Genomic DNA, 27,331 nt, shown 5'->3' with positions numbered 1-27,331 from the left:
GGTGAAAAAAACTTTATTTTATTATTTTTCATGTTGTTGTATCTGAATCTTATTGTGCAGTCCCTTATAGATTGGTGAATATTTGAGCAGTTATATATTGATACCTTTTAATTATAGATTGCCTTCGTTTTTATTCACTAGTGTAATTAAGGAATGTAGAGGGAACAGATAATAGTAGTACATGTATGTGATTCAGGTGCTTTCAAATGTTCAGATTACTTCCCAGTAGTAAATAAAGCTTGAAGATAGTAAAACAGGATTGCAAATTCAGTAGATAAAGCTTGAAGATAGTAAAATAAGATTGCAAATTCTTTCAGATCCACTTTATAAGAGAGGCTGTGTATGAGATCTTTATTTATTTCTAGTTGACCTACTCCTTTTCTTTTCTTTTTCTTTTTCTTTTTTTTTTGAGACGGAGTCTCGCTGTCATCCAGGCTGGAGTGCAGTGGCACGATCTCACTGCAGGCTGCTCACTGCTCACTGCTTACTGCAGGCTCTGCCCCCTGGGGTTCACACCATTCTCCTGCGTCAGCCTCCTGAGTAGCTGGGACTACAGGCGCCTGCCACCTCGCCTGGCTAATTTTTTGTATTTTTAGTAGAGATGGGATTTCACCGTGTTAACCAGGATGGTCTCGATCTCCTGACCTTGTGATCCACCTGCCTCGGCCTCCCAAAGTGCTGGGATTACAGGCATGAGCCACCGCGCCCGGCCTCTTTTTCTTTTTTTTAAGAGATGAGGTCTCGCTATGTTGCCCAGGCTGGTCTCGATTTTGCTGGGCTCAGGCAATCCTCTGACTTTGGCCTCCTTGAAGTGCTGGGATTACAGGCATGAGCCACTGTGCTTAGCCCTGTAGTTGATCTGTTTTTGAAAGGAACAGACTCACTTATGCTACTTCTAGACAAAGAAGATTTAGTGAAAACGTATATATTGCTGAAGACTGCAGATAAGAAGCCATTAGGACAGGGACTTTGGCTCTATGAGCTGGCGTCTTGCTTTACTTCTCCCACAGGTCATACAATCTCTTCTTCTAACTTTTTCCTATGGCCATGACAAGCACAACTCTTTATGTCAATTTACCCCCTGCTATTAAGAGTCTCGGCTGGGCGTGGTGGCTCTTGCCTGTAATCCTAGCATTTTGGGAGGCCAAGGCAGGATTGCTTGAGCCCAGGAGTTCAAGACCAGCCTGGACAAGAGAGTGAGACCCAGTCTCAACAAAAAATTAAAAATTTAGACAGGTGTGGTGGTGTGTGCCTGTAGTCCTAGCTACTTGAGAGGCTGATGTGGGCAGATCGCTTGAGCCTGGGAGGTTGAGGCTGCATTGAGCCATGATTGCGTCACTGCACTTCCATTCGGGTGATGGAGTGAGACCCTGTCTCAAAAAAAAAGAGTCTCAGTGCTTGGAATCAGATTGCTGCAGCAGGGAAATTGGCCCTATGTGTCTGTTTTGTTTAACTGTTTCATTGTATGAGTTTCCTGTTGCTGTTTTAACATAGTACTGTAAACTTAGTGGCTTTTTTTTTGGGACGGAGTCTCACTCTGTTGCCTAGGCTGGAGTGCAGTGGCACTATCTTGGCTCACTGCAACCTCTGCCTCCTGGGTTCAAGTAATTCTCCTGCCTCAGCTTTCCGAGTAGCTGGGATTGCAGGCATACACCACCACACCCAGCTAATTTTTTGTATTTTTAGTAGAGACGGGGTCTCGCCAGATTGGCCAGCCTGGTGTCAAGCTGTTCTTTTTTTTTGTTATTTAGAGGCTGATTATCTCTTTCATTATTGAAGACATTTTTTAAAAATGAGCAACTTTATTATTTTTATTAACTTTTTGTTGTTGTTGTTTGTTTGTTTGTTTTTGAGACAGAGTCTTGCTCTGTTGCCCAGGCTGGAGCGCAGTGGCGTGATCTCGGCTCACTGCAAGCTCTGCTTCCCCGGTTCACAGCATTCTCCTGCCTCAGCCTCCCGAGCAGCTGGGACTACAGGCGCCCGCCACCATGCCCGGCTAATTTTTTGTATTTTTAGTAGAGATGGCTTTTCACCGTGTTAGCCAGGATGGTCTCAATCTCCTGACCTCGTGATCCGCCCGCCTCAGCCTCCCAGAGTGCTGGGATTACAGGTGTGAGCCACCGTGCCTGGCCTATTTTTATTAACATTCTAAATAGTTGAAACAGAAGTGTATAAAGTAGGAAGTGAAAGAGTGCCCATACAAAGGATCGCTTATTGATCTGCTGTCTAGGTAACAGCAATGTACCAATGTTAATGTCCTGCTTTTGATATTATACTGCAGCTATTTAAGACGTCACTACTGGGGCAAGCTGAGTGAAGGACTGTGTACTTCATTTTATTAATTTTTAACTTTTTTGAAATGAGATCTGTATTGCTGAGACTGAGTGCAGTGGTGTGAATACAGCTCACTGCAGCCTCGACCTCCTGGGCTCAAGCAGTCCTCCCATCTCAGCCTCCCAGCTAGCAGGGATCACAGGTATGTACCACCATGCCTGGCTAATTTTTTTGTTTTTTGTAGAGATGGGGTCTTGCCATATTGCCCAGGTTGGTCTTGAACTCCTGGACTCAATCTATACTCTTATCTTGGCCTCCAAAGTGCTGGGATTTCAGGTGTGAGCCACTACGTCTGTCTCTATATACTTAAAAAATTTAACAGTTGTATTATATTCACACACTATACAATTTACTCAGAGTACGATTAAATTGTTTTTAGTATATTCACGGAATTCTGCAACTGTCATTACAATCAGTTTTACAACATTTTCATCATCCCCAGAAGAAACCCTGAACCTATGGTATAATTAGCAATCATTCCCCATTTCCCCTCCTCACCCCACCCTCTGCTGTGTACAACCACTAATCTACTTTTTGTTCCTATAGATTTGCCTATTCTGGCCATTTCATGTAAATAAAAACATACAATATGTTATTCTTTTTTGTTGTTTTTAAGAGACAGAGTCTTGCACTGTCGCCCGGCTGGAATGCAGTGGGGCAATCATAGCTCACGGCTGCCTTGACCTTCTGGGCTCAAGCAATCCTCTCGCCTCAGCCGAGAGCTCCTGAGTAGCTGAGACCATAGGTGTGTGCCACCATTCCCGGCTAATTAAAATTTTTTTTAAAAAAATTTTAAAATTGTTTATTTATGAATCATTGCAAAGAATAAACTCTTATTTATTTATTTATTTAGAGATGAGGTCTGTTTTTTCTTTTGTCATTTATACTCTCGTACTTTCAGGCTCTTTTTTTTTGGCAGACAGTTTCACTCTATCCCCCAGGCTGGAGTGCAGGGGCTCAATCTCAGCTCACTGCAACCTCCACCTCCTGGATTCAAGAGATTCTCATGCCTCAACCTCCCGAGTAGCTGGGATTAACAGGCGTGCACCATCACACCCAGCTAATTTTTGTATTTTTAGTAGATACAGGGTTTCACCATGTTGGCCAGGCTGGTCTCAAGCTCCTGACTTCAGGTGATCCACGCACATCAGCGTCTCAAAGTGCTAGGATTACAGGTGTGAGCCATCACACCTGGCCGACTCATATCTAGGAAGGCTTTTCCCCACCCAAGGTCACCTCTTGCTATGAGACAGCCCAAGCTGGTCTTGAATTCCGGGGATCCTCCTGCCTCAGCCTCTTGAGTAGCTGGGATTATAGGTGGGAGCTACTGTGCCTGGCATAATATGTGACCTTTTGTGTCTGGCTTCTTTCATTTAGTATATGTTTACAAGGCTCATCATGTTGTAGTTTATACTTCTTTTTATTGCTGAATAATGTTACACTGTATGGATACAGTATCTTACCTGCTTATCAGATGATGGACATGTGGGTTGTTTATACAACTTGGCTATTAGCAATACTTCTGCTATGAACATTTGTGTATACGTTTTTATGTGGACTGTGTTTTTGTTTTTCTTGGGTATATACATAAGAGTAAAATCACTAGGTCATACAGTAAGTATATGTTTAACCTTTTGAGGAACTACCAAACTCTTTTCCAAAGTGGCTTTACCATTTTCCAATCCCACCATCAGTGTATGAAGGTTCCAGTTTTCCACATCCTCACTAGCACTTGTTATTATCTGTCTTTTTGGTTATAGCCATTCTAGTTGGTGTAAAGTGATATCTCATTGTGGTTTTCTTTTGTATTTCCTTAATGGCTAATATTGTTGAGCATGTTTTTATGTGCTTATTGGTCATTTGCATGTCTTTTTTTGGAGACATGTCTATTCAGATCTCTTGTGCATTTTAAAAGTTGGATTATCTGTCTTTTTATTACTGAGTTGTAAGAGTTGTTTATATATTCTCGATATAAGCTTCTTGCTGGATATATGATCTGTAAATATTTTCTTCTATGCTATAGGTTGTCTTTTTATTCTCTTGATAGTATCCATTGAAGCACAAAAGTTTTTAATTTTGATAAAGTCCAATATATCTCTTTTTTTGTCACTTATACTTTCAATACTTTCAGACTCATATCTAAGAAGGCTTTGCCTCACTTAAGGTTATGAAGATTTAGTCCTATATTTTCTGCTAAGAGTTTTATAGTTTTGCTCTAACATTTAAGTCAGTAACACATTTTGGGTTAAACTCTATGTATGAGTATGAGGAAGGAGTCTGTATTAATCAAGATTCTTTAGAGAGACAGAAACACAAACACACACATAGGCGTGCACCCACAGACATGCACACACATATATATGAGAGGGGACTTATAAGAGGAATTGGCTGACAAGATTATGGAAGCAGAGAGTTCCTATGATAGGCTGTCTGCAAACTGGAGAACCAGAGAAGCTGGTAGCATGGCTCAATCCAAGCTGGAAGGCCCAACAACCAAGGAAGCCATTGGTATACTTATCAGTCCCAAGGCCTGAGAGCCCAGGAAGCCACGGGTGCAGTCTCAGAGTCCAAAGACTGAAGAACCTGGAGTTCTGATGTCAGAGAGCAGGAGAAGAAGGGTGTCCTGCTTTGCAGGAGAGAGAGAATTTGTCCTTCACTTGCTTTCTTGTTCCATCTGGGCTCCCTGTTGAATGGATGGTGCCCACCCACATTGAGGGCAGATCTTCGCCACATAGTCCACAGACTCACATGCTAGTTACCTCTGAAAACACCATCAAGGACATACCCAGAAACAATGCTTCACAAGCCATCTAGGCATCCCTCTATCCAGTCAAGTTGACACCTAAAATTATCCATCACAGGGCCCAACTCATTCTTTTTTACAATCTCAAACTCCCTGGGCTCAAGTGATTCTCCTGTCTCAGACTCCCAAGTAACTGCGACAATAGGTACAAGCCACCACACCTGACCTAACTTCATTCTTTTGCAAGTGAATATACAGTCGTGTTAGCACTTTTTTTTTTTTTTGAGAGAGACCAGAAATATGTGACCACGAAGGGACATGAACCAGCATTGTTTGTTGAAAAGATAATTCTTTCCTCATTGGTTTGTCTTAGTACTCTTGTTGAAAACCAACTGACCATAAATATGAGGGTTTATTTCTGGACTTTCAACTCTGTTCTGTCAGTCTGTATATCTGTCATGCTAGTACCTCACTCTCTTAATTACTGTAGCTTTGTAATAAGTTTTGAAATGAGCAAGTGTGAGTCTTCCAATTTGTTTTTCTTTTTTTTTGAGATGGAGTCTTGCTGTATCCCCAGGCTGGAGTGCAGTGGCGCTATGTCGGCTCACTGCAACCTCCACTTCCCGGGTTCAAGTGATTCCCCTGCCTCAGCCTCTCGAGTAGCTGGGACTACAGGCACCCACCACCACACCTGGCTAATATTTTGTATTTTTAGCAGAGACAGGGTTTCACCATGTTGGCCAGGCGGGTCTTGAACTCCTGACCTTCAGGTGATCCACCCACCTTGGCCTCTGAAAGTGCTGGGATTACAGGCGTGAGCTACTATGCCTGAACAATTTTTTTGTATTTTAGTAGAGACAGGGTTTCACCATGTTGGCCAGGATGGTCTTGATCTCCTGACCTCGTGATCTGCCCGCCTCAGCCTCCCAAAGTGCTGGGATTACAGGTGTGAGCCACCCCGCCTGGCCTGTTTTTCTTTTTTAAGATTGTTTTGGCTCTTCTGGGTCCCATGAATTTTCATATGAACATTAGAACCAGCTTGTCAGTTTCTGCACAGATTTTGATAGGGATTTTGATAGGGATTGCTTTGAGTCTGTAGATCAATTTGGGGAGTATTGGCTTCTGTGATGGTTCATTTTATGTGTCCACTTAACTAGGCCATGGGATGTCTAAATAGCTGGTTAAACGTTATTTCTGGGTGTGTCTGCAAGGGTGTTTCTAGAAGAGATTAGCTTTTGGATTGGTGGACTGAATAAAGCAGATGTCCTTCTCTAATGTGGGTGGGCATCATCCAGTCCATTGAGGACCTAAGGAGAACAAAATGTAGAAGAAGGTTGCTGGGCACGGTGTCTCACACCTGTAATCCCAGCACTTTGGGAGGCTGAGGCGGGCAGATCCCTGAGGTCAGACGTTCAGGACCAGCCTGGCCAACGTGGTGAAACCCCGTCTCTACTAAGAATACAAAAATTAGCTGGGTGTGGTGGCAGGCACCTGTAATCCCAGCTACTCAGGAACCTGAGGCAAGAGAATTGCTTGAACCCAGGAGGTGGAGATTGCAGTAAGCCAAGATCGTGGCATTGCACTCCAGCCTGTGTGACAGCAAGACTCTGTCTCAAAAAAAAAAAAAAAAGAAGAAGAAGGTTGAACTAACTCTGACTGCTTAAGCTGGAACATCATTCTTCTCCTGTCCTCGGAGTTCCTGGTTCCCAGGCCTTCAGACCTGGACTAGAATCTCTACTGTCAGCTTACCTGCTCTCATTCATTGGAACCACACTGCTGGCTTTTCTGAGTCTTCAGCTTGCAGATGGCAGATAATGGGACTTATCAGCCTCTCTAACTGCATGAGCCAATACCTTATAATAAATCTCTTCATAGATATGTATGTATCCTGTTGGTTCTGTTTCTCTGGAGAATTCTGATGAAAACAATATCCTAATACACTGATCCATGAATGCATGATGTCTTTCTACTTATTTGGGTGTTCATTAATTTCTGTCTTTAAAAAAAAAAGATTTTAGGGGAGGAAAAATGATGGAACAACTAGGATTATAATATAAATTGAATTAATGATCTTCACTTCAAACACTCCCAACTTCAAAAACAAAACCAAAAAACCTCTTTTTCCTCCAGGGAAGTAAATATTTTGTCTGCTTACTCATTTCAAGCTAGAAAGCACAGTCTTGAGAATTTTGCCTCTACCAGGTCCTGTGGATCCCACCTCCTAAATACCTCTCAATTCAGTCCATGTCTTAGTAATTCCAGGGAAGTCTACCTAGTCTGAATCACCATTGTTTCTTTCCTAATAGGGTAGGTACCCTTGCATACACACTTTGCCCCTTTAAGCCATTTTTCACACTGCAGCCAGAGTGCCAGAGTGATTCTTTTTATAACAGCAACTAATTGTGTCACCTTGCTTAAAGTGGTTTAATGGCTTCCCATTAGTTTTGGAATTGAGACCAATCAGCCTTGACGTGGTCTAAGAAGCTACATAACCTGGGCTAGGCGCGGTGGCTCACGCTTGTAATCCCAGCACTTTGGGAGGCCGAGGTGGGTGGATAACCTGAGGTCAGGAGTTTGACACCAGCCTGGCCAACATGGTGAAACCCCATGTCTACTAAAAATACAAAAAAATTAGCCAGGCGTGGTGGCACATGCCTGTAGTCCCAGCTACTTGGGAGGCTGAGGCAGGAGAATTGCTTGAGCCCGGGAGGTGGAGGTTGCAGTGAGCCGAGATCACGCCACTGCACTCCAGCCTGGGCAACAGAGCAAGACTCTGCCTCAAAAAGGAAAAAGAAGCTACATAACCTGACTCCTTTACCTGTCAAGGCTCAGAGAAGCCTGCCAATTACCCTCACACTGTTGCCTCAGTGGATGTCTGTCTTTTGTAACACATCAGTGCCCCCTTCTGCTTAATCTTTGTATGAATCATGTTTTTAATTTAGTGTATTTTAGGATGTTTTGACATCTTAGGGGGCTTGTGAATCCTAGAGTAACTGTCCCTGGCAGGATTTGCTTATTTTTAGAGATAACAACTTGCATTTGAGTCTTGCCGTTCATATACAAACCAACCAATCCAAAGCCCATATCCCTAAACTCCCCCTCTATCTAACTCACACTCCCCTGCCTTAAATCACCTCAGGGCCAGATGCTGCACAACTTAAGAACCACCCCTGTATATCAGAGCCCTCTGACATTATTAAAGCTGTCATGTAATATACTCAAGGTTACCTACTCTGCTTTGCCTGTTCTTTCTTGTGGAAACCAAAGATACTTCTTCCTTAAAAAAAAAAAAAAAAAAAAGACTCTGGGTCGTGCTCTTCCTTGCTCCTTTGCCCTCTTGACCAACTCTTGTGCTTCCCCATGCGACCCTTCTTGACATATTGTGCCCTCCCCTCTTGGCAACTGTAAGAAATTCTTCTTTCAAGGCAGTTGTCTTCGTATCTATCATTTCACCATACCTGGTTAAAACAGAGTCCCAGGTACATATTAAAGCAAGCCTTCATACATGTTGGCCCTCTATCTAAAAGCCTCTTCCCACTCCTTTCCCTTTACCTGGTAATCCCTGTTATTCCCTAGATGCCTGCTTTAAAGAGATTTCCTTTGGTAAATCACCCTGAACCCTCAGACTGGTCCAGACCTCTCTTTTATATTTTCCTCTTGACAGTCAGCATTTATCCCAATTGAAAGTAATAATTACGTTTGTGTAGTTATTAGATTATCTGTCTTCCTTAATAAAAAGTAAGCTTATGGGCTGGGTGCCATGGCTCATACTTATAATCCCAGCACATTGGGAGGCTGAGGCAGGAGGATCACTTGACCCCAAGAGTTTGAAACCATCCTGGGCAACATAGAAAGATGCCATCAATACCAAAAAAAGGAAATTAGGTGAGTGTTAAGGTGCACCAGCCACTCTGGAGGCTGAGGTGGGAAGATCACTTGTCCCCAGGAGTTTGAAACCATCCTGGGCAACATAGAAAGATGCCATCAATACCAAAAAAAGGAAATTAGGTGAGTGTTAAGGTGCACCAGCCACTCTGGAGGCTGAGGTGGGAGGATCACTTGAGCCCAGGAGGTCAAAGCTGTAGTGAGCTGTGATCGTGCCACTGCACTCCAGCCTGGGCAACAGAGTGAGACCATGCCTCAAAAAAAAAAAAAAAAAAAAGTTTATGAAAACAAAGTTCGTATTTATCACTGTATCTCCAGTGACTAGCATAATGTTTATTAAATGTTAATTGCATAAAGGAAGGAAGAAAAATCACTTTGGGATATTTCACTAGACATTCTCTATGCATCATTCCTTTAAAAAAAAAAAAAATCAGCCTGGGCGAGGTGGCTCATGCAGGTAATCCCAGCATTTTGGGAGGCCAAGGCGGGCAGATCACTTGAGGTCAGGAGTTTGAGACCAGCCTGGCCAACATGGTGAAACACCGTCTCTATAAAAATTAGCCAGGCGTGGTGGCATACGCCTGTTATCCCAGCTACTCGGGAGGCTGAGGCAGGAGAATCGCTTGAGCCGGGGAGACGGAGGTTGCAGTGAGCTGAGATTGTGCCATTCCACTGCACTCCAGCCTGGGCGACAGAGAGAGACTCCGTCTCAGAGAAAAAAAAAAAAAGAATCGGCTAGGCATGGTGGCTTGGGTCTATAATTCTAGCTACTTGGGAGACTTGAGGTGGGAGGATGGCTTGAAGCCAGGAGTTCAAGTCCAGCTTGGGCAGCAAAGCAAGACCCCAACTCTAAAAAATAGAAAAACCTTAAGTAACTTTTTTTTGAGATAGAGTCTTGCTCTGTGCAATGGCACAATCTCGGCTCACTGCCACCTCTGCCTTCCGGGTTCAAGTGATTCTCCTGCCTCAGTTTCCTGAGTAGCTGGGATTACAGGCGTGCACCACCATGCCCAGCTAATTTTTGTATTTTTAGTAGAGACAGGGTTTTGCCACGTTGGCTGGGTTGGTCTCAAACTCCTGACCTCAGGTGATCTGCCCGCCTTGGCCTCCCAGAGTGCAGGGATTACAGACATGAGCCACCACACTAGACATCTTAAGCAGCTTTAAAAGGGAAAAGGGAGTCTAACAAACATTAAATAATTGAGATTTTATATCATTCCAAATTCACAACTAAAATTAATCATTATGTGTACACAGTACTTTACATGATTATCCTTAATGTGCATATACAACTTGGCTTTCATATTCTTTTTTATTATTTTTAAAATTTTTATTTTCATTTTATAGAGAGGAGTGTCTTACGATGTTGGCCAGGCTGGTCTCAAAGTCCTGGCCTCAAGCGATCCTCCTGCCTCAGCCTCCCAAAGTGGTGGGTTTATAGGTGTGCTTTCATATTCTTTAAGTGACTATATGGACAAACTAGTTCAAATGTTATTATTTTGGTGGTTAATAACATTCTGTTCTGTTGACATCATTTGTTTAGCTATAGGGAATTACTTGTGTGATATTGTGATTTATAATAGGAAATATTTGGTCTTCTTGCTCTTTGCTGGCACACAATTCCTAAAGCCCTTGGAATCTCCAAGGTGTCTTTTTGTATTCTAATGAGATGACAAGTGGTTGGGGGCTCCTGGATAGCCTCAGGATGGGGGCTGGTTACCAAGGCAACCAACCATATGATCAGAGGGTTGGAACTTTTATTCCTACCACCTTACCTCCAGGTAGGGGACAGCAGGTGAAGGTTGAGTTTATCACCAATGGCCAGTGGTTTAATCAATCATGTCTATATAATGACGCCTTCATCAAAACCCAAAAGGACCTGGTTGAGGAGTTTCCAAATAGCTGAACACATGGTGATTCCTGTAGGGTGGTGCACCTGGAGAGGGTGTGGAAACTCTGCGCTTTTTCCCATATACCTTACCCCATGCATCTCTTCTATTTGGCTGTTCATCTTTTTTTTAAATTTTTGTTCTTTTTTTGTCTTTTTTTAAAATTTTTTATTATTTTTATTTGGCTATTCATCTATATCCTTTGTAATATCCTTTATAATAAACAGTAAATGTAAGTAAAGTATTTCTCTGACTTCTGTGAGGTGCTGTAGCAAATTAAACCAAAGGAGAGGGTAGAGTGAGGACCCTGATTTATAGCCAGCTTGTCGGAAGCACAGACCATAACCTAGGGCTTGAGATTGGCATCTGAAGTAGGTGCAGTCTTGTGGGACTGAGCCTTTAATCTGTGGGACCTGACACTATACCCAGGTAAATAGTGTCACAGTTGAACTGAATGGAATTAGGGGACACCCAGTTGATGTCCTCTGCAGAATTGCTTGGTTGGTGTATGGGGAAATACCCCTCCACATCTGTTTTTAGAAGTGTTGAGTGGTGAGTGAAAGGAGAAAAAAGTAGATTTTTTTCCTATATCTCAGAGAACTTATTTCCATTTTTCCTACTAGCTGTGTTTAAGTGCCCTTGGTCTGGCCAGTGTCTATGGCCGCACTGCTTTTAAGGAATACGTGGGAGGTGGCACACAAGCAGAAGCAAATGTATTCTTACAGAAGCTTCTGCATCAATTCTCTGTTTCGTCTTTTACCCGGATACACTGAACCACATGGGACCCCTTAATCAGGTGTCCTTCCATGTTTTGCATTTCCTGGTCCGTGCTGTGGTCCTCTACATTTTGGATTTCATGATAGAGGCATGAGTGAGCCACAGAGGAAGAGAGCCTTGACTGCTACCAAGAGAAGTTGTTAGCTCTCTTGAGACAGGGTGCAGTCCCATTGTGACACTCTGTCTTTGAGGGGTGAAGAGAGCACTCATCTGAGGTTAGGGGGCATGAAATAGGGAGAGTGTCTGGTCTGAAGTTGGGATGAGCAACTGTATAAAAATTACTTCACTTCTTTTTGGGTTATTTCCACTGGGGAGACAGAATTGCTAGCCCAAAAGAAATCAAGTTTTATGGTGTATATGTTGCTAGTTTGTTTTCCATAAAAAATAGTTTTATAATATCAGCAACATGTGAGTGTACCTAATTGGCCACAATCCTTTGAAACCATCAAAACACTATTTTGTATTATTTTTTGCTAGTATAATGTGTATAATATTACTTCAATTTCCTTAAGTAATTCTTTTAAATTTTTAGCTTTATTCACTAGCATACATTTCATGTATTTAAATGTACAATTCAGTGAATTTTAGAATACAGAGCTTTGCAACTGTCACCTCAATTTTTTAATTTTTTATTTAAAAACAAATTTATTGACAAATAAAAATTGTTGCCAGGCGCGGTGGCTCACGCCTGTAATCCCAGCACTTTGGGAGGCCAAGGCCAGCAGATCAGTGAGGTCAGGAGTTCAAGACCAGCCTGGCCAATATGGTGAAACCCCGTCTCTACCAAAAATACAAAAATTAGCCAGGTGTGGTGGCGCGTGCCTGTAGTCCCAGCTATGCCGGAGGCTGAGGCAGAAGAATCGCTTGAACCCAGGAAGCGGAGGTTGCACCGAGCCCAGATCATACCACTACACTCCAGCCTGGGTGACAGAGACTCCATCTCCAAAAAAACAAAATTTGTTGATGGTGTACAACATGATGTTTTGAAATGTTTACAGGCCGGGCGTGGTGGCTCATGCCTGTAATCCCAGCACTTTGAGAGGCCGCGGGTGGAACACCTAAGGTTGGGAGTTCGAGACCAGCCTGACCAACATGGAGAAACCACATCTCTACTAAAAATACAAAAGTAGCCAGATGTGGTGGCACATGCCTATAATCCCAGCTACTCAGGAGGCTGAGGCAGGAGAATCTCTTGAACCCAGGAGGCAGAGGTTGCAGTGAGCCTAGATCACGCCATTGTACTCCAGCCTGGGCAAAGAGAGCGAAACTCCATGTCAAAAAAAAGAAAAAGAAAAAAGAAATATGTTTACATTGTGCAGTGGCTATATCATGCTAACATGCTAATTAACATGGATTACATCACATACTTATTGTTTGTGGTGAGAACACTTAGAATCTACCCTCATGGCAAGTTTCTTTTTTTCTTTTCTTTTTTTTTTTTTTTTTTTTTTTGAGACGGAGTTTCGCTCTCGTTGCCCAGGCTGGATGGAGTACAGTGGTGCGATCTTGGCTCACTGCAACCTCCACCTCCTGAGTTCAAGTGATTCTCCTGCCTCAGCCTCCTGAGTAGCTGGGATTACAGGCACCCGCCATCATGCCTGGCTAATTTTTGTATTTTGTAGAGATGGGGTTTCACCATTTTGGCCAGGCTGGTCTTGAACTCCTGACCTCAGGTGATCTGCCCACCTCAGCCTCCCAAAGTGCTGGGATTATAGGCGTGAGCCACCGTTCCCAGCCGGTGACAATTTTCAAGTATACAATGTGTACTTGAATACAATGTATTAGCCACTGTTCCCAGTCAGTGGCAATTTTCAAGTATACAATACATTGTTATTAACTATAGTCACTATGTTGTTTCAGGTCTTATGTTTAAGTCTTGAATGTATTTTGAGTTGATTTTTGTGTATTGTATGCGATATATTACTCATTATATACTTTTAGTCATTGGGTAAATTAGTAGAGTGGTTGGTTTGACATTATTGGATAAAATTATCTTAATGTTTTCTTTTTTCAGCGTTGTAGAATGAATGAAGACACTGGCACTGATTATATAACACCTTGGCAGCTATCTCAAGTCGTTGATGGTGGAGGTATTGGAATTATAGAAGAAAGCAAACACACAAATTTGACTAAAGGCGATTTTGTGACTTCTTTCTATTGGCCCTGGCAAACCAAGGTTATTCTGGATGGAAATAGCCTTGAAAAGGTGATATATATATGAACGTATCTGATTTTTTTCCCCGTATAATTCTTACTTTGTGCATTTGATATTCAGTTGTGTTTGTAATCAGGGAAAAATAAAAGCATGTATTTTCTTTCAGCTAGCTGCCAAAATGCGGAAAGCCTTTGTTCCTTTTCCACTGCTAGCTGTGTAGGGAAGTTTAAATTGTCCTTCTGAAGGTTCGATAATTGAGCCTGCTAAAATAAACTGACAATAAACAGATTAACAGGAGAAAAACCATTTTAATTCATGTATGTGCACTGGAGCCTCACAGAAGAATAGGAGACTCAAAGGAGGGACCAGACGGTTGAAGGTTTTTTTTGTTTGTTTCTTTGCTTGTTTGTTTGTTTTAGAGATGGGGTATCACTGTGTTGCCCCAGCTGGTCTCAAACTCCTAGGCTCAAGCAATCCTCCCACCTCAGCCTCCCAAAGTGCTGAGATTACAGGTGTGAGCTTGAAGTTTTTTTTTTTTTTTTGAGACGGAGTCTCGCTCTGCTGCCCAGTCTGGAGTGCAGTGGCGCAATCTCGGCTCACTGTAAGCTCCGCCTCCCGGGTTCACGCCATTCTCCTGCCTCAGCCTCCCTAGTAGCTGGGACTACAGGCGCCCACCACTACGCCCGGCTAATTTTTTTTTTGTATTTTTAGTAGAGATGGGGTTTCACTGTGTTAGCCAGGATGGTCTCGATCTCCTGACCTCGTGATCCGTCCGCCTCGGCCTCCCAAAGTGCTGGGATTACAGGCGTGAGCCACCATGCCCGGCGAGCTTGAAGTTTTTATAGCTAAAGGAATGGGGCTTGAGGCTTTTGGGGGAAATGGCAACAAAAAGGGAAAGGGGAGGAATTGCATGGTAAACAAAGGTTATCTTATTGTAGATAAAGTCTCCCAGGTAATAAAAGTTGTTTCAGAGCAGCTGCCAAAAGAATAGGCAATAGCCTGACTGGGTCTGCTAATGACTTTATTTATTTAGAGACAGCGTCTCACTCTGTCACCCAGGCTGGAGTGATCTTGGCTCACTGCAACCTCTTCCTCCTGGGTTCAAGTGATCTTCCCACCTCAGTCTCCCGAGTAGCTGGGATTACAGGTGTGCACCACCACGCCCAGCTAATTTTTTGTATTTTTAGTAGAGACAGGATTTTGCCATGTTGGCCAGGCTGGTCTCAAACTCCTGACCTCAAGTGATCTGTCCATCTCGGTCTCCCAAAGTGCTGGGATTACAGGTGTGAGTCACTGCACCCAGCCATTTTTATTAAACTTTTTGTAGAAACAAGAGTCTCACCATGTTGCCCAGGCTGGTCTTGAACTCCTGGCCTCAACCGATCCTCCCGCCTCAGCCCCACAAAGTGCTGGGATTACAGGTGTGAACCACTGTGCCCAGCCTTAATGGTACATTTTGAGCATCAGTAATGAGAACTGTAGGAGTTTGAGTTGATTTTTTTTTTTTTTTTTAGACAGAGTCTTGCCCTGTTGCCCAGGCTGGAGCGCAGTGGCGCGATCTCGGCTCACTTCAACCTCTGCCACCCGGGTTCAAGTGATTTTCCTGCCTCAGCCACCCGGGTAGCTGGGATTACAGGCACCTACCACCATGGCTGGCTAATTTTTGTATTTTTAGTAGAGACGGGATTTCAGCATCTTGGCCAGGGTGGTGTTGAACTCCTGACCTCATGATCCACCCGCCTTGGCCTCCCAAAGTGCTGGGATTACAGGCGTGAGCCACTGTACCCGGCCTGAGTTGATTTTTTTAGGTACAAGTTTATGTTGGAATTGCTCAGAGACTTAAAAATCTTCCAATGTTGCCAAGTATTTTTCTGTTAAGCATTTCCTTTTTTTTTTTTTTTTTCCATACTTGGGGCATTAACAAGAAAGAATATTTTGTCTCTTATATGGGAATTATTTTAAAAGTTTCTTTCTTTCTTTTTTTTTTTTTTGAGACGGAGTCTTTCTTTGTCGCCCAGGCTGGAGTGCAGTGGCACGATCTCAGCTCACTGCAACCGCAACCTCCCAGGTTCAAACAATTCTCTGCCTCAGCCTCCTGAGTAGCTGGGATTTGGGCACCCACCACCACACCTGGCTAATTTTTTGTATTTTTAGTAGAGACAGGGTTTCACCATTTTGGCCAGGCTGGTCTTGAACTCCTGACCTCGTGATCCACCCACCTCAGCCTCCCTAAGTACTGGGATTACAGGCGTGAGCCACCGCACCCAGCCTTAAAGTTTCTTTTTAATATAAAGAGAAGTAATATTGTTTTTTACTCTTTACAAATAAAGTATAGAATTCTAGCAAGACTGATGAATGGTTCACTCTTCTAGAAACATATTGGATTATTTATTATACTGATGGACTGCCATAACAGAATACTACAGGCTGGGTGGTTTAAACAACAGAAATTTATTTTCTCACAGTTCTGGAAGCTAGAAGTCCCAGATCAGAGTTCTGGAAAATTTGGTTTCTGGTGAGGCCCCTCCTCCTGGATTGCAGATGGCTGCCTTCTTGCTGTGTCCTCAGGCAGTCTTTCCTCTGTGGGTATGCAGAGAGATAGATCTTGTTTCTTCTTCTTCTAAGGACACAAGTCCTTTTTTTTTTTTTTTTTTTTGAGATGAAGTCTCACTCTGTCGCCCAGGCTGGAGTGCAGTGGCATGATCTCAGCTCACTGCAACCTCCTGGGTTCAAGTGATTCTCCTGCCTCAGCCTCCCGAGTAGCTGGGATTACAGGCACATGCCACCATACCTTGCTAATTTTTCGTAGTTTTAGTAGATATGGGGTTTCGCCATGTTGGCTAGGCTGGTCTCGAACTCCTGGCCTCAGGTGATCCGCCTGCCTTGGTCTCCCAAAGTGCTGGGATTACAGATGTGAGCCACCGTGCCCAGCCTGGACACAAGTCTTGTTGGACTAGGACCCCACCTTTATGTCCTCATTCAATCCTAAATGTCTCCTTTAAGTCCCTATCTCCAAATAAAGTCACACTGGGGCTTAGGGCTTTACTATATAAATGTTGTGGGGACACAATTCAGTCCATAACACGTTGTCTCTACTTTGTTATCTCAAAACAGGAATTCCTAGTATTATTTTTAAAGGGTATATATTTTATTTTAGGTAGACCCACAACTTGTGGATGGACACCTTTCATATTTTCTTGGAGCTATAGGTATGCCTGGTTTGACTTCCTTGATTGGGATACAGGAAAAAGGTCATATAACTGCTGGATCTAATAAGACAATGGTTGTCAGTGGGGCTGCAGGTGCCTGTGGATCTGTGGCTGGGCAGGTAAACTTTCTGAGAAATTATTTGATTTTCTGATTATTTGAGGATTGTTATAATTCATAATTGAAATTCCGGATATATGTATAACATTAAAAATATAAAATTGGATAAATTTTTTTTTCTTTTTTGAGACAGAGTCTCCAGGCTGGAGTGCAGTGGCGCAATCTCGGCTCACTGCAACCTCCACCTCCTGAGTTCAAGAGATTCTCATGCCTCAGCCTGTAGAGTAGCTGGGACTACAGGTATGTGCCACCACACCTGGCTAATTTTTGTATTTTTAGTAGAGATGGGGTTTTGCCATGTTGGCCAGGCTGTTCTCCAACTCCTGGCCTCAAGAGATCCACCTGCTTGGGCCTCCCAAAGTTCTGGGATTATAGGCGTGAGCTACTATGCCCAGCCAAAATTGAATAAATTTATAATGACTTTCACACGTTTCTTGTAGAAATTTTTTTTTTTTTTTTTACCTACTTAGACTCTCTTACTAACAGTATGAAAAATGTAGATTTTAGTGTCTTATTCTCTGTTAACCAAAAAGAGATATAGTAAATGCTAAAGCTTTGCTTTCGTTATTATAAGGAAGAGAATGATAGAGAAGCTGTTTGGAATTCCCTGAATTAAAAGTCAAACTCACATTTTAAATTAATATCCTCAAATAAGAAACCACTTATTGAATTCTAGAAGTGTAAACATTTTGAAAGAATGAAGTCGGCTTTGCACAGTGGCTCATGCCTGCAATCCCAGTGCTTTGGGTGGCCAACTTGGCAGGATTACTTGAGGAAAGGAGCTCAAGACCAGCCTGGGCAACACAGTAAGACTCTTCAGTAAATAAATTAGCCCAGCTTGGTGGCACTCCTGTTGTCCTAACTACTTGAGAGGCTGAGGCAGGAAGAGTACTTCAGCCCAGGAGTTCGAAGTTACAGTGAGCTATGATTGCACCACTGTACTCCAGCCTGGGTGACAGACCCTGTTTCTTTAAAAAAAAACAAAAAAAGAATCTTATAAAAGTACATCCTTTTATAAATAATAGCCTTTATAGGTTGAAACCATTGAAAACAAACATTGTGTCCCAGCTGTGATTTTAGTTCGCCACAAGCTTGAAAAATAATGAGTTGCACGTGATGTTTTGTGTCTGATTATTTATTCGTTTTATGAAATCAGATTTAATTTGTGAAATTTTATTTTTTAAATTTAATTATTATTCTTTGATTTTATATTTTTCAATGAGTGAAAGCCAAAAATTGTGAGATTTTAACATTTAAACTACATATGGTCCCCAACTTATGATGGTTCTACTTTACAATGATGCAAAAGCCCTATGCATTCAGTGGAAGCCATATTTTGAATTTTGAATTTTGGTCTTTTCCCAGGCTAGTGATATCAGTATGACACTCTCTCGAGATGCTGGGCAGCGGCAACAAGCTGTAGCTCCTGGTCAGCCACCGTATGTGGCTGAACAACTCCGTGAATCATGCCCAGCTGGAGTGGATGTTTATTTTGACAATGACCATAAGGGTAAACAACTGGTACTCTACGGTGTACTGTGTTGCCAGATGATTTTGCCCAGCCATAGTGTTCTGAGCACGTTTTAGGTAGGCTAGGCTAAGTTATGATTTTCAGTAGGTTAGGTATATTAAATGCATTTTTTGCTTAGGATATTTTCAACTAACGATGGTTTTATTGGGACATATCCCTATCATAAGTTGAGGAACATAAGTCTACCTTTGTTCAATTTTAATAATTTTTTTAGGATGACATTGTCTGCCCTCAGTTCTTTTAGTTTCAAATTACTTTTCATTAAAAGCAGCATAATCTAACCTTAATTGTAATGAACACTGTCATACAGCTGTAATATCTTGTATACTTATACATTTTTACATTTAAATGTGACAATATAAAGCCATTTAATCTTCAAATTTCCCCCCTAGATTGGCCATTTGTTAGGTTGTTCCAGAGTGGTGGGAATTTGTGGAACACATGAGAAATGCTTCCTCTTGACCTCAGAACTGGGCTTTGATGCTGCAATTAATTATAAAAAAGACAATGTGGCAGAACAGCTCCGTGAATCATGCCCAGCTGGAGTGGACGTTTATTTTGACAATGTTGGTGGTAACATCAGTGATACAGTGATAAGTCAGGTTGTTTGCTGATTTCTATAACAAATTTGAATACTGCACTTTATATGCTGTGATATCTTTTTACCTAATACTGAGAAAAAAATGTATAAAATTGGAGGGATTATTGTGACTTAATGTGATGATCAGTATTGTATTTAAGTGATACAAAAGAGCTTGCTGATACCTACGTCCATTTACTTGCAGATTTGTACTATGAACTTCAATTTCAGTTATTTGCTACCAATATTATATTTTTCACTTTTGGTTTATTTTTATGAAAAATTACAGTTGCAGTTGCATTGTTGAAATGCTGAAGCTCTGACCCCTAACTTACCACTGACCAACTCACAGCCATGGCCCCAGACCTTGCATAGAGAATGGGTTTCATAGACTGCATGTATTTATGCATATTTACTAACAATATTATAAAATATCAACATGAAGTATTAACACTACATAGTCCTTTGCTGCATCTAAAATTATTTGCAGTTGAGATTATTAAATTATTTAAATCCAAAAAAATACAGTTCTACCACTAATAAGTAGCAACAACAACTAATGTAATTCTTTTGCTGATTACCAACCATTTATTTGCCTCTGTGTTCCTTTGGAATGTAATTATTTCTAGCTAGTTAAAATTCTTAAATACCTCTAACAGGTAAATTAAAAAAAAAATCGAACTAGTTGACAAAAAGGATTAAATAGTCAAGGAGGCTTTCATTATGGCAGCCATAAAATCAGTAAACATAGGAAAGGGATATTTTATCATCATTTTTCTCTGTGCAGATGAATGAGAACAGCCACATCATCCTGTGTGGTCAAATTTCTCAGTACAACAAAGATGTGCCTTATCCTCCCCCGCTATCCCCTGCTGTAGAGGCAATCCAAAAAGAAAGAAACATCACAAGGTGTGTTCTTCCTCTTTGCCCTTATTACCAGGTTCATGGGGTTTTAAATATCATAGATGTGTATGAAATCTATTGTTCTTCATAGACACTTTTTCTTTATTAAATAAAACTTTAGGTCGGGCGTAGTGTCCTATGCCTGTAATCCTAGCACTTTGGGGTGCCGAGACAGGTGGATTGCTTGAGGCCAGGATTTCAAAACTAGCCTGGCCAACATGGTGAAACCCCTTCTCTACTAAAAATACAAAAAATTAGCCGGGCGTAGTGGTGGGCGCCTGTAATCCCAGCTATTTGGGAGGCTGAGGCAGGAGAATCACTTGAACCTGGGAGGTGGAGGTTGCAGTGGGCCGAGATCATGCCACTGCACTCCAACCAGCCTGGGCAATGAGAACGAAACTCCGTCTCAAAAAAAAAAACAAAAAACCCAAAACCTTTAAAATACACATTTTTTTTTTTTTTTTTTTTTTTTGAGACGGAGTCTTTCTCTGTCCCCCAGGCTGGAGTGCACTGGCACGATCTCGGCTCACTGCAAGCTCCACCTCTCGGGTTCACGCCATTCTCCTGCCTCAGCCTCCTGAGTAGCTGGGATTACAGGCGCCCGCCACCACGCCCAGCTAATTTTTTTTTTGTATTTTTAGTAGAGACGGGGTTTCACTGTGTTAGCCAGGATGGTCTCGATCTCCTGACCTCGTGATCCGCCCGCCTCGGCCTCCCAAAGTGCTGGGATTACAGGCTTGAGCCACCGCGCCCGGCTTAAAATACACATTTTTTAAGCCGGTTCAGTATTTAGGTTTTGGCTAACTAGCTGCCTGAAAACTGACACTTACTGGCTTTGACTAGCCTGGGTTAGGTCACATGAGGGTCGAGAAAGGATGTTACCCACAAAGGAAAAATCACGGTGCTATTAACAAATGGGGTTGTAGATATTGGGCAGACAAAAATTATTATTATTTGAGATGGAGTCTCACTCAGCCACCCAGGCTGGAAGTACAGTGGCGCGATCTCAGCTCACTGCAACCACCGTCTCCCAGGTTCAAGCGATTCTCCTGTCTCAGCCTCCCGAGTAGCTGAGACTACAGGCGCTCACTACCATGCCCGGCTAATTTTTTTGTATTTTTGGTAGAGATGGGGGTTTCACCGTGTTGGCCAGGCTGGTCTTGAACTCCTGACCTCAGGTGATCAGCCCACCTCGGCCTCCCAAAGTGTTAGGATTACAGCGTGAGCCACTGTGCCCGGCAACAAAAATTATTCATAGAAGTCTTCTACATTTACACCTGTAGCTACGCATAAAACTGTATCTGATCAGACTCCATGTGTTATGTCCTAATATTTTAAGGATTAACAGATATTAGAATTCTGGAATGGTTTGATCTTGGAATACCACTCCCGTTATATTCTCTGATCATTATCCTTTTCTTCCTCACTGCAGGGAAAGATTTCTGGTGTTAAATTATAAAGACAAATTTGAGCCTGGCATTCTACAGCTGAGTCAGTGGTTTAAAGAAGGAAAGCTAAAGGTAGAACTTCTATTCTTTATCAATATAATTCTTCCTGCTACTTGATATAATTTTGCATTATTTAAATGTACTATAGCAAACATATTAGTTTCATTATAAAAATTCCTACAAAAGAAAAGTATGCTGAATATTATAAATTAACTCTATCTCCCAGGTGAATATAACCTCCTGATTAACCAACGCTTGCTTGTTATTCCCTTTATCTAAAATTTTTTAGCTTTACTTTCCATAGATTATATTACAAAATCAATAGGTTTTTCCCCAAATGTAAAATTGTTATGTTTATTAATTTAACAAATATTTATGGGATGCTACTATGTGTTAGAAGCTGTGCTTTCTCAAAAATCATGTGAGCACCTCCTGATGCTTATACCACCATACTTCTTCCCTGTCCTCCCTGGACATTCTAATGTGTGTCTTAGTTGTTGATTGAAAATCAGGAGTTATTAATCTGGGCTTCAGACATACTGGCCTAGGCTATTCTTTTTTTTTTTTTTTTTGAGACGGAGTCTCACTTTGTCACCCAGGCTGCAGTGCAGTGGCGTAATCTCGGCTCACTGCAGCCTCTGCCTCCTGGGGGTTCAAGCGATTCTTCTGCCTCAGCCTCCCGAGTAGCTGGGATTACAGGCACATGCCACTTGCTCAGCTAATTTTTGTATTTTTAGTAGAGATGGGGTTTCACCATGTTGGCCAGGCTGGTCTCGAACTCCTGACCTCAAGTGATCTGCCCATCCAGCCTCCCAAAGTGCTGGGATTACAGTTGTGAACCAATGCACCCGGACTGGCCTAGGCTGTTCTTGAAACCTGCAAATGATAGGCAAAGTTGTACCTTTGTGTGCTTCTGTACTTTTCTTTTTCTGTTTCAGAGTGTATAGCTTGTGATCTGTTACTAATTGAAGAGATTAAACAACGGGAAAATAGGATATTACTTTTAAAAAATCAATTGATAGGAAGCTTTTCTGGGCTACCTACATGAAATAAAGAATATCTATTTTTAGACAGAAAGTGCTAAATAGTACCGCTGCCTTTTGTAAGTATGGAAACTATTATATAGAAACATTGAAGTTTAAAGACTATTAAATCTAGCTATTTTGATTTACAGATTAAAGAGACGGTAATAAATGGGTTGGAAAACATGGGAGGTAAGATGAATGTAAACTTATTTATTATATACACACGCTCAGCACACAAAGATAAAGTCTCTTTATTTTTATTTATTTATTTTTGAGACAGAGTCTTGCTCTGTTGCCCAGGCTGGAGTGTAGTGGCATGATCTCAGCTCACTGCAAGCTCTGCCTTCCAGGCTCACGCCATTCTCCTGCCTCAGCCTCCCAAGTAGCTGGGACCACAGGCACCCGCCACCACACCTGGCTAATTTTTTGTATTTTTAGTAGAGACGGGGTTTTACTGTCTTAGCCAGGATGGTATCGATCTCCTGACCTTGTGATCTGCCTGCCGCGGCCTCCCAAAGTGCTGGGATTACAGGCGTGCGCCACCACGCCTGGCCTTTTTTTTTTTTTTTTTTTTTGAGACGGAGTCTTGCTTTGTCTCCCAGGCTGGAGTGCAGTGGCATGATCTTGGCTCACTGCAATCTCCACCTCCCGAGATCAAGCAATTCTCCTGCCTCAGTCTACCAAGTAGCTGGGACTACAGGTGTGCACTAGTATGCCTGGCTAATTTTTGTATTTTTAGTAGAGACAGGGTTTCAACATATTGGCCAGGCTGGTCTTGAACTCCTGAATTCAAGTGATTTGCCTGCCTTGGCCTCTCAAAGTGCTGGGATTTACAGGTGTGAGTGCCTGGCCCTTTTTTAAATTTTTGAGACAGGGCCATGCTCTGTCACCCGGGCTGGAGTGCAGTGGTGCGATCATGGCTCACTGCAGCCTGTACCTCCCAGGTTCAGGTGATGCTCCCACCTTAGCCCCCCGAGTAGCTGGGACTACAGGCACATACCACCACTTCCAGCTGATTTTTGTATTTTTAGTAGAGATGGGGTTTCACCATGTTGGTCAGGCTGGTCTTAAACTCCTGACCTCAAGTGATCCCCCCACCTTGGCCTCCCAAAGTGCTGGGATTACAGTGGTGAGGCCCCATGCCCAGCCTTCACTCACATTTTATTCCCATATTTTTTTTGCCTGTAGTCTTCAGATACTGTAAACAATGAACACTGATGTGCATACCAGTTAGATACCAATTAAATCTTTCCAGTATGGGCAAAACATTTTTTTAAGATGTTAATTGGGTTAGTTTGTGTATAACTTTTACTTGAGATTTCTTTTCATGACCATTTTCTTCTATGCTTAATACTCAAAATCATTGAAAAAGTTATTGAACATAATTTTATATGTTGTGCCTTTTGGAAACAAGTATGATAGTGACATTTATCTTTTCAGATAACCTACTTTCTCTTTTTCCAGCTGCATTCCAGTCCATGATGACAGGAGGTAACATTGGAAAGCAGATAGTTTGCATTTCAGAAGAAATCTCTTTGTAATCGCTGTAAATGTCATCAAGGCAATCATAGATTTGTTTTCCATTTTGCATATTTTCAAAGATACGTTAAAAAATCCTTAGAATATACATAGCTCTTGATTTAAATGTGATCATAGGTGTTATTTTTAGTTGCATAGGGGATTTTTTACAACCATTAATGGATCATACACAATAGGTTTTTAAAAATTAATAACTTAGTAATTACTTTTATTAATTTAAAATAGAACGCTTGAGAGGCACTTTGTAAAGATTTGTTAAACTGGAAACGTTTTACATGATCTGACACAACCATTAATGAACCATACACAATAGGTTTTTTAAAATTAATATTAATAACTTTTATTAATTTAAAATAGAATGCTTAAAATAAAATAGAGTGCTTGAGAGGCACTTAGTAAAGATTTGTTGAACTAGAAATGTTTTACATGATTCTTAAACTGAAACTTGGTGTAAAAATAGAATTGAGATGGCCTTTTTTTCACATTGTAGACTGAAAAGAGACTTAATGGTATGATGTGTACATAGGGATGGGGGACAGGATTGGGGGTTTCAGAGCTTGTGTAACAGTTTTTGGGATAGGAGACCAGTGGCTTTGGGTTGGGATTAGTATGGGAAGATAAATAACTTAGGTTGGTTGACAAGATTTACTCCAGAGGATGATCTCTTTGTATTTGCCAAATAATTTACTGTATAGCCTAAAAGCTCCATATATATTGAGAAAAGCATATGTTTATTTTAGGTTAGCAGGCACATACTGTCAAGTTGTAAAGATTGGGAGGGCAAACAGATGTAAACATCACTTGGAGTTTTCGGTGATTAAAAAGATTGACGGCCGGGCCTGATGTCTCAAGCCTGTAATCCTAGCACTTTGGGAGGCAGAGGCGGGCAGATCACTTAAGGTCAGGAGTTTGAGACCAGCCTGGCCAACACGGTGAAACCGCGTCTCTCTAAAAATACAAAAATTAGCTGGGTGTGGTGGCACGCGCCTCTAATCCCAGCTACTTAGGAGGCTGAGGCTGGAGAATCATTTGAACCGGGGAGGGGGAGGTTGCAGTGAGCTGAGATTGCACCATTGCACTCCAGCCTGGGCGACAAGAGTGAAATTCCGTCTCAAAAAACAAAAACAGTTGACAACAAAGACAGTTTCAGAAAATGACAGGACTGGGCAAATTAACAAATGTTTGTAAACATGAATGTTCAGGAACTACTGATGTACCTCAAAAGTTTGTTTTATTAATTGTACTCAACCCTCACAGAACAGTAAAACTGAAGATTATTGTTTCCGAATGTTTCGGCTTATGATTGTCTGTCTACACACTGCCAATATACTTTTGTATGCAACATTTGTAATAAGTAGATTCAAATTGTGTTGGTAATCAGCCTCCCCAGTTTTCGTGAGTGGCCCTTTCTTGTTACTTTTCCTGGACCATTTCATCTCTGAGGGGGTTTCACCTTTTCTGTGTATGTTGCTAACTCCCAAATCTCCATCTGTATTTCTGACCTCTTTCTTGAGCACTGGACCTTTACCTCCAAGTAAATATCCTCAACTCTGGATTGGTACCTTATACTCTGCTTTTTTCTTTTTTCTTTTTTTTTTTTTTTTTTTGAGACGGAGTCTTGCTCAGTCGCCCAGGCTGGAGTGCAGTAGCACGATCACGGCTCACTGCAACCTCCGCCTCCCAGGTTCAAGCGATTCTCCTGCCTCAGCCTCCCGAGTAGCTGGGATTACAGGCGCGTGCCACCACGCCCGGCTAATTTTTGTGTTTTTAGTAGAGATGGGTTTTCACGGCGTTAGCCAGGATGGTCTCCATCTCCTGACCTCCTGATCCGCCCACCTTAGCCTCCCAAAGTGCTGGGATTACAGGCGTGAGCCACCGAGTCCGGCCTACTCTGCTTTTCTAAAGTGGAATTATCTTCCTCTGAAACGTTTCTCCTTTATTTTAAATCACCATTAGTAGTTTGTGTACCCAAACCTGTCATCAAGGCTTATCTTTAACCTTGAAAATGCCTTTTTAAAGAGAACTCCTTTAATTCCCACGGTTGAGTCTCTCATTCTTCCGCACGCAAATATTTAAAAATAAGTAATTTCAAGAAGTCAGTCAAACTCACAAAGCTTTTAACAAGGTGGCATCCAGCTTGGAAGTCGTGTTCAAGCCCGCAGTTGGGACATCCAAGAGCTCTTTACATCCTAATTACAACACGGAACCCAGACTCACTGCATATCCCGTCCCCTATATAATTGCAAAACTTGATTCTGCAAGTTCCTTTCTCGGGCGGTGAAACTTCGAGGTCCTCTCCATGGAGACCTTTGATAAATGTTTAAGCAGTGATCTTTTCTTTCTCGTTTGCCTCCATTGCAACGCCTCCGCTGATGGTTAAAACTACTCCCTCCGCTACTGCGGGGTGGCAGTGACGTCAACGAATTAGCTGACCTGTTTTTTCGGGCTCCGCGGACACAGGAGTCCCGAAGGCCGAGAGTGAGTGAGTGGGAGCGGGGCGGCTGCAGCTCCTCCTGTCCGGGGCGGAGCCCTGCGTCGCGGGCCTGGGCTGGCCCCGCCAGCAGCCTTGACGTCTGGGTGCCCAGCAGTGCGACAGCTGCCCGGCCCTGAGGCGAGCGAGTGGGTGTGTGCGTGGGGGGTCGGCCAAACTTCCTGTCCCGCGCTGAGCTGCTTCCGGCGGGAGCCGGAAGAGGCTGTGTGTGGACGGAATTCGGGACCGACTGACGGCCGGCGGGCCGCCCGGAACTGGAAGGTGAGCTCCGAGGTGGGCCTGGCCACACCTGCTCGGTTAGGTAGTACCTGAGAGGCGGGGGGGGCAGTACCGGCTACTTGGGGCCTGGGGCCGAGTTCGCCCCGAGAGAGGAAACCGCCCTCCTTGGGCATCCCTCCTGGGTCTGGCGGGCCCGGGAGCGGCCAGTCTGAAGCCCTGCGGCTTTGGCCCTTCCCCTCGCGGGTTTTTAGGGGCGATGTTCCTGCTCCTTTGCTTGGTTTTGGGGGCAGGGATATAGAAACAGACTGTCCTGAGAAAGCTGGAGTCAGCGAGTCCCCGGGGCGGGGGCTCTTGGACTGCACCCGCAGCCGGGGCCTGCCTCCGGACTTTGGGGCCTTATTTCTGAGGCCTTTGTGGTGTGGGGCAGAGGATGCCAGGAGGCCTTGCCCTGAATGTTTCAGTCCAGAGCTACCCTCTTCTTTCAT

At 42.8% G+C, this 27,331-nt stretch overlaps 2 protein-coding genes across 17 annotated transcripts in view; both read left to right on the top strand.

Moving 5' to 3' along the window:
* The window catches only part of PTGR2 (prostaglandin reductase 2), a 101,973-nt gene extending 76,549 nt beyond the window's left edge, over positions 1 to 25,424 (top strand). For 6 of the 12 annotated variants that reach the window (XM_063644323.1, XM_063644320.1, XM_063644324.1 and 3 more), the window contains 7 exons: positions 13,643 to 13,834; positions 16,941 to 17,111; positions 19,034 to 19,243; positions 20,009 to 20,130; positions 21,557 to 21,644; positions 22,747 to 22,786; positions 24,062 to 25,424. In XM_063644323.1, coding sequence (XP_063500393.1) covers positions 13,643 to 13,834; positions 16,941 to 17,111; positions 19,034 to 19,243; positions 20,009 to 20,130; positions 21,557 to 21,644; positions 22,747 to 22,786; positions 24,062 to 24,138 — 900 coding nt within the window. In that variant the 3' untranslated portion in view covers positions 24,139 to 25,424. Of the gene's footprint in view, positions 1 to 2,281; positions 2,477 to 13,642; positions 13,835 to 16,940; positions 17,112 to 19,033; positions 19,244 to 20,008; positions 20,131 to 21,556; positions 21,645 to 22,746; positions 22,787 to 24,061 lie in introns of those variants that run through there. The other 6 variants (XM_055288856.2, XM_055288855.2, XM_063644326.1 and 3 more) reach the window with 3 other exon arrangements.
* A 105-nt stretch (positions 25,425 to 25,529) lies between these two features.
* ZNF410 (zinc finger protein 410) overlaps positions 25,530 to 27,331 on the top strand; it is a 48,444-nt gene continuing 46,642 nt past the window's right edge. For all 5 annotated transcript variants that reach the window (XR_010122060.1, XM_063644264.1, XM_063644266.1 and 2 more), the window contains exon 1: positions 25,530 to 26,888. The gene's annotated coding sequence lies outside the window, so the exon portion shown is untranslated. The remainder of the gene's footprint in view (positions 26,889 to 27,331) is intronic.

Source organism: Symphalangus syndactylus, chromosome 8, assembly GCF_028878055.3.
Source record: "Symphalangus syndactylus isolate Jambi chromosome 8, NHGRI_mSymSyn1-v2.1_pri, whole genome shotgun sequence".
NCBI lineage: Eukaryota > Metazoa > Chordata > Mammalia > Primates > Hylobatidae > Symphalangus > Symphalangus syndactylus.
The sequence above is the reverse complement of the archived record's forward strand: the minus strand, read 5'-3'. Positions and strand labels throughout refer to the sequence as shown.